The 8459-nt window shown below is 32.4% G+C and overlaps 1 protein-coding gene across 1 annotated transcript; it reads left to right on the forward strand.

The window, feature by feature from the left end:
* The first annotated feature begins 3329 nt into the window (after window positions 1-3329).
* Window positions 3330-4085, forward strand: LOC124358266. Its single transcript, XM_046810559.1, has one exon. It carries the CDS (start codon window positions 3330-3332, stop codon window positions 4083-4085), a length of 756 nt encoding a protein of 251 aa, XP_046666515.1.
* Window positions 4086-8459: the final 4374 nt, after the last annotated feature.

An 8459-nucleotide genomic window follows, 5' to 3' on the forward strand; every position in this document is an offset into this window, starting at 1 on the left:
GATGTCAGATTGAGGCACTCTGCGCAACACGTGTTCTCTGTTTGTCATGACAGAACACTTTTTGAAGATTACAAATTTAATCTTCAAAAACTCTCTTCACTTTTTGGTGAACTTAGTTTACTTATTTAAGAACATTTATTTATACTAAAAGCTGTTCATTCTTATCAATTACAATTTTAGTAAGAAATTATTTGTAATCATCGAGCATATTATTAAACTATACATAATTTAATTAGTTTTCAATTATTTAGGCAATACATGTTTTTATATATTTTTTTTAGGAAATTTAACCATATAATACCGTATACTTTCCTAATTAGAGGTATAAAACAGACAAGGCAAATCATTGCAGTTAGGAAATATTGCGTTCAGCATATAAGATTTTTTGACTACTCTACAACACGCTTCATGCTGTCTTTTTACAAGAGGCTCTTACATAATCGACATATATTTTGGAATCACTGGTCTGTCACTATAATATTATAATTATTATAACATATAACATTACAATAAATCGTCATGATAAAACATTCCATTTGTTCGTCCTGGTTTTTTCACACTTTTAAGACATGTTCCACACGTTGGCCTCCAAAAAAGGACGTTTCTTGGAACATGGCATAAGTTCCGAGATTTGCCATTCTGTCTCTCAGACAAATTTTTGATCAGAAAAAATTCCACATCCATACAGTTTAGGTTTCTTGTTGTTCTAGTTAGATAAATAGTGTACTTAACTCTAAAGACACTTCTTCGCTAATAGAAGCATAGGTTGATATGTACATCAAATTAAAGTTCTTTATTAGTAGAATAAAATGGTGCAAATCCGACTTTAAACGGACAACCGAGCCCGAAATGGCAGCTATTCAAAGATGGCTTGAATTTGAAATTTTGTGTGCTTTTCGATCCAAATAGTTAAAAATAATTTTTTTACGTATTTAATTGGTTTTTAGTACCTGTCCAAATTTATGTGAAATCTGATTATTATTATTATTATTTTGTGGAAGATTTAAACTTATCCATTGAAATGTTTAATGTTAAATATTATATATATATATATATATATATATATATATATATATATATATATATATATATATACAAAAAAACAACAACTAAACAGAAACAAACCTAAGGAGCTTTTGTAAGTCGCAAAGGTATAGGTATACAAAACATTAGTTATTATTCAAGAGTACCTAACTTTACATGTACATATATTTCTGACTGACAACAATATGGGATTGACAGATTAACAAAGATCTGCCGGTGAATTCAACAACACTTAATACAGAGTTAAGGATGGAAAAAGAAAACGTACGATCAATGGAGTGCAGAATATGCTTTACGACGTCTTGCTGCTGGTAGAAAACAGAGGGCAACCGTTGAAGATAATCTTACTATCTTCTTGATGCTGGCAGAAGGCAGGGAGTCCCTGATGAAGTTTAGAATATATTTAATACAGTATGATGCTAGCAGAACACATATAGAAATCTTTGAAGTCGCGAATATGCGTAATGATGTTCTGTAATTGTAAAATTCAAATAATTTTGAGAGACAACAACTGAATTTCAGTTTATGTGCATGTTTTCCTGTTCGTAGTAATGGAGTGTCAGTCCGTGTAAGTAATATTTTGTCCGAATTGGAAAAACTATAAGAAACGTTTGAATTCGCCCCTTAGTTTACCTTACCAGAATTTTATGAACACCTCGTTTCACACGGTGAGATGAATAGTGGAGAAATCGTTCGCCAGCTGTAACTCGCTAACGAAGCATTTCCGAACAAATGTTTATGTAAACTTTATTCATTATTTTAATTGTAGAATGAGCTTCCTCAGTTTTTTTCATATCTTCATGAATTACTTTGTATATAAAACACAGCAATTGCGACTGTTTGAATAAACCTTCTCAAAACCAACGAAGTCAAATCTATTAACTAGTTTTATAAGCATTAAAGGCTCAGTTCTGAAAGATTCATATTTAGCAAATCACAGTAGATTTGGTACAGATCATTCAAACAGGCTTGACATACCTGTAGGTTGGCTGACATTCATAAGAATGTTACAAACTCTAGAATGGAGAACTCAATTTAATATGTTAGAAATCAATAATTCTTATGGACACAAGTTTTCCTTTCTCGTTGAATCTAAACATCCTAACCGTGTACCACACGTACCAACCACCACGTGTGTGACACGTATGTCTGATCATTGTGTATCAGTGCCTTGAAGGATTTTGTTTTAAAAGAATAAATTATTTCGATATAAAGTGTTCAATATACATCATTCTAATTGTTTTTCTTAAAAACCCCAAATTGTTTCTTGTAGTCCAGCTTGTCTCTCAAATAAATAATAATTTCAATAGCTTGAAGCTTGGCTGAAGAAATTTGTGACGATCAACCATCTTAAAGCCTGATGCATTTAAATCTTCAATTACCAGACAAGGTGGGATTATGGATTTGTACTCGTAATGTTTAGGGACTGCTCCATGTTTGCTCCGTTTGACCGTTTCAGAGATAAACTCACGAAAGTACTTTATCTCGTTGATGTACAGTTGTTTGAAGCCGTCTCCCAGCTTTTGTGCTCCAGCAGAATCCAGTAATTACATCAAAGTTCTCTTTGTTGGACTCGAGAAAGGTTATAAAATTAGTTATACATTTTAAAAACCAAAAATATAAAAAGGTTGCAGGTTTTCTGTTGACATATTCCTGAAAAACTTTGAATACAACACAGAATGGCATCTCTTTATATTCTACAACATTGTCATAATTTCATTATGATTGAGTGGTGGTAAAAATTCATTTAAAATATCTCTGAGGAGTAAATATACTTAATTTTTGAAAAGGAACGTGATGTAGTATCAATGATCTTTATGCAACATCCAAATTAAAGATTTTTTTGTTTTATTGTCTCTACTGTAGTGTTATTTTTTTCTAACATCTTTGTTTCTCTGTAGTCTATTTGGAAAAACTTTTATAGAAGTCATGATTCCTGTCTTTTTATGATGAGTGCTTGTATTTTGTTATAACAATGAGTAATACGGGTTTTCTGGCACAATGTTGCAATGGTTCAGCAGCTACCTTACCGATCGTCAACTTGCCGTGCGCCTTGGTGCTGGCGTCTCAACTAGCTTTACTGCAAGTTCTGGTGTTCCACAAGGGTCTCATCTTGGACCATTCTTGTTTTCAATCTCTATCAATGATATTAAGCATGCCATCAAGGTCCCCTTTCTTCTCTTTGCGGACGACATCAAGCTGTTCGTTTAAATTGCACCTCATATGATTTCCAGTCTCTGCAGGATGCTCTTGACGATGTTTTTGACTGGTGTCGTGCGAATGATATGACTGTGAATCCTTCCAAGACCAAGTTGATAACGTTCAATAGGAAATTAAATCCAGTGGTAGCCGACTACTTTCTCGATGGCGACCGGGTGGAGAGATGCAATACCATCAAGGACCTTGGTGTTCTTATCTACTCTTCTTTTGAGTTTGGTCTCCACATCAGTAAAATCTGCGCCAGGGCCTCTCGTATGCTTGGTTTGGTCTTCCGTTCTTCAAAACATGGCTTGAATACCCATGCCTCTACGATTCTCTACAAGTCCCTTGTCCGCCAGTTACTTGAGTATGCATCTGTAGTTTGGTCTCCATATCAGCTCTGCCAGATTCATCCTCTACAGTCGGTGCAAATACGTTTCATCAGGTTTCTGGGATGTCGTGCGGGATTTGAATTTCGTGAAGTTCCAGTCAACGAGGTGTCACCTGCTTATGGTCTTCTGAGTCATGAACGCAGGAGGAGGGTGGCTGATTGTATCTTCCTTTCCAAGCTTCTCAATAACCAAGTCAGCAGCCCCTTCTTACTGGAGTCAATCAACTTCCGCGTTCCTGCCAGATCAACCAGACATCAGCGCCTCTTCGAGCCTGACCATGCTGGGACCAACTATCTTCGATTTAGTCACATACCTAGACTCGTGCGTTTTGGGAACGACATTGGCTCTTCAGTCGACCTCTTTGTTGCAGGTCTGGGTGCGGTTCGGCGAGCTGCTGCTGATGAAAGCCTGATCAGTGTTGCTTCATCCTCCAATGTGCTACTTTTATAATTTATTTTGTTGTTAGCTTGTCTATTAGCTTGTCATTTAGTTTACGTTGTTATAGTTCATACATATTTATTCCTTGTTATCTTTGTCTATTGTTATATCGTTACATTGTTATTATTTATGTATATATATATATATATATATATATATATATATATATATATATATATATATATATAAACATTAAATAAAGATGGCCAACAAGTGTAACAAAAATGAATACTTGCTGAGACAACTATTATATAATAATGGAGTTCATGCAAAGAAAGCAAGCACTACTAAACTATGCAAGCGAAAACAAGAATTTAAATGTAAAATCATTAGAAAATTACTTTAGAAAAAATAACAATAAGTTAACAGTTTAAAAATAAGCAGGGAAACAAGCAAATAACTATAATAAAATATGTAAATATTAACAGAAAAAAAAATAATATATGTATATATATTTATTTATTTTTCTGTTAAATATATATATATATATATTTATTTATTTTTCTGTTAATATTTACATATTTTATTATAGTTATTTGCTTGTTTCCCTGCTTATTTTTATACTGTTAACTTATTGTTATTTTTTCTAAAGTAATTTTCCTAATGATTTTACATTTAAATTCTTGTTTTCGCTTGCATAGTTTAGTAGTGCTTGCTTTCTTTGCATGAACTCCATTATTATATAATAGTTGTCTCACATAATTTATTCACAATTTAATTATTAATACTTATTTTTAATCTTGTTACATTTGTTGGCCATCTTTATTTTATTTTTTGTAATAGTGTAAAATGGTGTATGCCGTTGGTGAACAAAGTAAAATAAATAAAATAATAACAAAGCTCTTTGTTATACACGCTTTATATTTTTAATCGAGCATTAATGATACATTGCTCTGGTTAAGTCTTTGACCCTTATCTATTCAAGTACTATATTATTTATATATTTTTATAACAGGCAACACAATTATCCAAATTCCCAACTTTACCCTCCAGAATTGAGCTTTCCTAGACATGAAAGTTTATAAGATGATCCTGCAGATTGTGACTCATTGCTAGGTTGCTGAGCAGCATTAGTTATGCTTTTAGCTTTACAGATCACTCAACGATGAAAATAATAAATGGTAGCTGAAATGTTATCCTATATTCACTGCCAACGAGGTATTTAATATTACAACCAAGATTTCTTTCTCTAAAAGAACAACATTTCGTGGCGAATAAAGGTTAAACTAAATGGCACTAAACTATAAGCAATATCCAATAATGTTGCAAAACTATCTTCTAGTTTAGGCTTCTATTCAATAAGTAATAAAAAGGTTGTAACCTTGTACGTTATTTTATTTTAAATATAATACCAGTAATCTTTCAAATATAATTTTACGCAACATTCTACAATATAATTTCTTTAAAACGTAGATGAATAGAATGAGAAAAACGGAAGCCGTCACCTTATGGACGGAAGTGGAATGTCTCGTCAGTTGTAGATATACGTCTGAATGAGGTTATGTAATATGATGATGTTGCAGTATTTAGTGTATCAAGTTGAATAAGTGCCAACAAACAGAATCGGAACAAGGTCATGCGGAATAAGTGTTTTCAAGTGTTACTTGACTGTAACAACACTTGGAAATTATGACTTTTAATTTGATTTTTTAAATATATTTTATTTGTGTTGAAATATGTTGACTCATTATTTTAACAGTCAGCCTGTAAAAATATTTAATATTACAAATAAATTAGTTTGTAACAAAGAGTATAATGATAAAGAATGTATGACAGTTATGCCATCCTCCTCATTTTTTATGCCTAAGAATAAATTCAATTATACAATACCAGATACGCGTATATTTTACAATCAGAAGTACACATAGCCAATTCATTGTTTGAGTAGGAAATATTAACAAATATTATTAAACAAAAACAAATTTAAAAGAAAGTTTGGGGGAACCAAACTACAAGACGTTTAGCCTAATAAGACGATCTCTACAAATATACAAAATGAACTATCAAGAAAAAGAACCAAGGACAAATTTTGACAACAATGTATCTAGATTCAAAGATTAAATGAAAGTATTTAATAGTTTAATAAGAGCATTAAGTGATGTCGTGAGTGGAAAACAGGAAAAGACTAATGAACGATATTGAAGCTGAGATTCTCGTGTTCATTGATTTGCAATTGTGTTGTGTTTTACGTTACGTTTATTTCCGGAAAGTTCTCTGACATTCTAAATATAGTCAATGATGTTCCATACATTTTTGCTTCTAAATTAGACAAGGCTGTGGATTTTGATTTCAAATTAACACTTACATATCCTAACCCTGTAAATATTTGGACATATACGACAAATAGGTTCTCTCCCAGTAAATACAATGCAGTCTGTAAAGAGTATTCAGGAACTGGCTGTTCTAAGGAATATTAAGCCAAGCTCTCTGTAGGTACTCCAGCTCGTCCTTTTAATAAACAATGATTTTTATAATGGTGAATTACACCGATCTGCCGCCATTTTGTACTGGATCAATCTTTTTGAGTGCGGTTTGCGGCATTAAACTCTGCTAGATAAGCCCTTTAAAATGATGTGCATATTGACCTATGATCCTATTTAAGATTTCCTTCTGACTCCTTGTGGACGTCCCCATGATATTACAGAAAACTGATAGTTCCTTCAAAAAGTAGATTTTTAGGTGTAGTGTTGATGTACCAAATCCTGTTGATTTATCTGTTATCGTTCAGAAAATATTATACCTGTGCAGGACTTTACGTACACCCTGTATAAAAAAATGGTGTTCACATCTTTCTGCACCATATTTGGAAAGTATAAGTGTTTGTGAGTTCCTTTCAGATAACTCTGACAAAGAACTTCAGGATATAAAATTTTCTCCAACTCTAAATGTTTTTATAACATATTACTTTATTCTAAAATGGGTAATAAGTTATTTAGGACTTGTAGGAGAAGTAGACTTGAACCGTGTTGGGCTGTGTTGGCTTGAGAAAATATGTTTCTTGTGTAATACGAATATTACAAGAAAGAATAATGTAAAACATAAAAAAACTATAAACATTTCAGTTGATTTGTGTAAATCTATTATAAACATTACAAAAAAGTTATGCTGAAATTTATGCTCTCTTAAAAACAGGAAAATGAAAAAAGATAGAAACAACGAAATATTAGTTCCAAAGGTGAAAAGAAATTACAGCAAATTATCCTGCACTACAAATGGTGGATTTAAAAAGTTTATTGTGATATCATATGCGAGCGGAATAACCATAGGAAGCCATTATAGAATAAGGAAAACCTATTGTTATCTATAGTCTATTATTTTAGGAAGTTTACTGAGGCCGCGTTGAATTCTACTGATTTAACAAAATACCATAGCAGTCTCTAAAAATGGCACACATTTTTAGGAACACGAGAGTTTAACTGACCACTGGCAGTCAGACCTTATCGTATCAAGCATTAACACCTAGTTGATAGTTATCCGTTGGATTGAAAGGATTTCGAATTTGCCGTTTGAAGTAGAACAGTTTTTTTGATAACAACAAACTAGCCTGTTTTTACAAGAATGTTTGAAGTCGAACGATAGAAAGCGGGAGCGAGCAATTCTGCTAAGCACACAAGAGCGAGTAATGAACATCGGACCGGTCTGAATTTAAATAGCGCTTTAAATAACATTGACACATCCAACTCCAATCAATGGCCTAAAACTAAGGAACAAATAGGATTAAGACATTATCATAAAGCTGTAAATATAAATAATAATAAAGAGAGTGTTTGCTTTCGTATAAATAGTTGGTGCCTTAAAGTTATGGAATTAAAAAAGTTGTAGAATAATCACAAAGAAAGTGAGAAGTATAACATAACTTGTACAATACAATGTCAATAATCTCTGTTCTTATTTAAGAGGCAGAAAGTATATAAAACAATAATACAGCTCTAGCTATAGCATATGTAGTTGGACGATGATACTGCTCTAGCTATACTAAGAGATGATATTAAATTATGATACCTAGCTTTATTACTTTTTATTATTATAACTTTAAATAAAAATATTGAACTTTGAATAAAATATTATTAATTTACCTTACGATATCCCTTAATTTTGTTACAACAGGGTTTCTGTTATAAAAACACCACAATACGACACACACCGATGAGATGCTGATATCACTGAACTGAACTGTGGAGTAAAGTCCATATTTAACGCGGTAAGAAAAGGGGTTTGAGAGGGTCTCTGTTATAAAAGCATCATGATGAGACATACATCGATGAGATGCTGATACCACTGAACTGAACTGTGGATTAAAGCTCATATTTAACGCGGTAAGAACAAGGGTTTAAAAGGGTCTCTTTTATGAAAGCATCATGATGAGACATACATCGATGAGATGCT

This window comes from Homalodisca vitripennis, chromosome 3 (genome assembly GCF_021130785.1).
Source record: "Homalodisca vitripennis isolate AUS2020 chromosome 3, UT_GWSS_2.1, whole genome shotgun sequence".
Classification (NCBI taxonomy): Eukaryota; Metazoa; Arthropoda; class Insecta; order Hemiptera; family Cicadellidae; genus Homalodisca; species Homalodisca vitripennis.

What these genes read in the sequence shown, in the direction of transcription:
- LOC124358266 (XM_046810559.1), top strand. Translation starts at nt 3,330, where the DNA reads ATGACTGTGAATCCTTCCAAGACCAAGTTGATAACGTTCAATAGGAAA.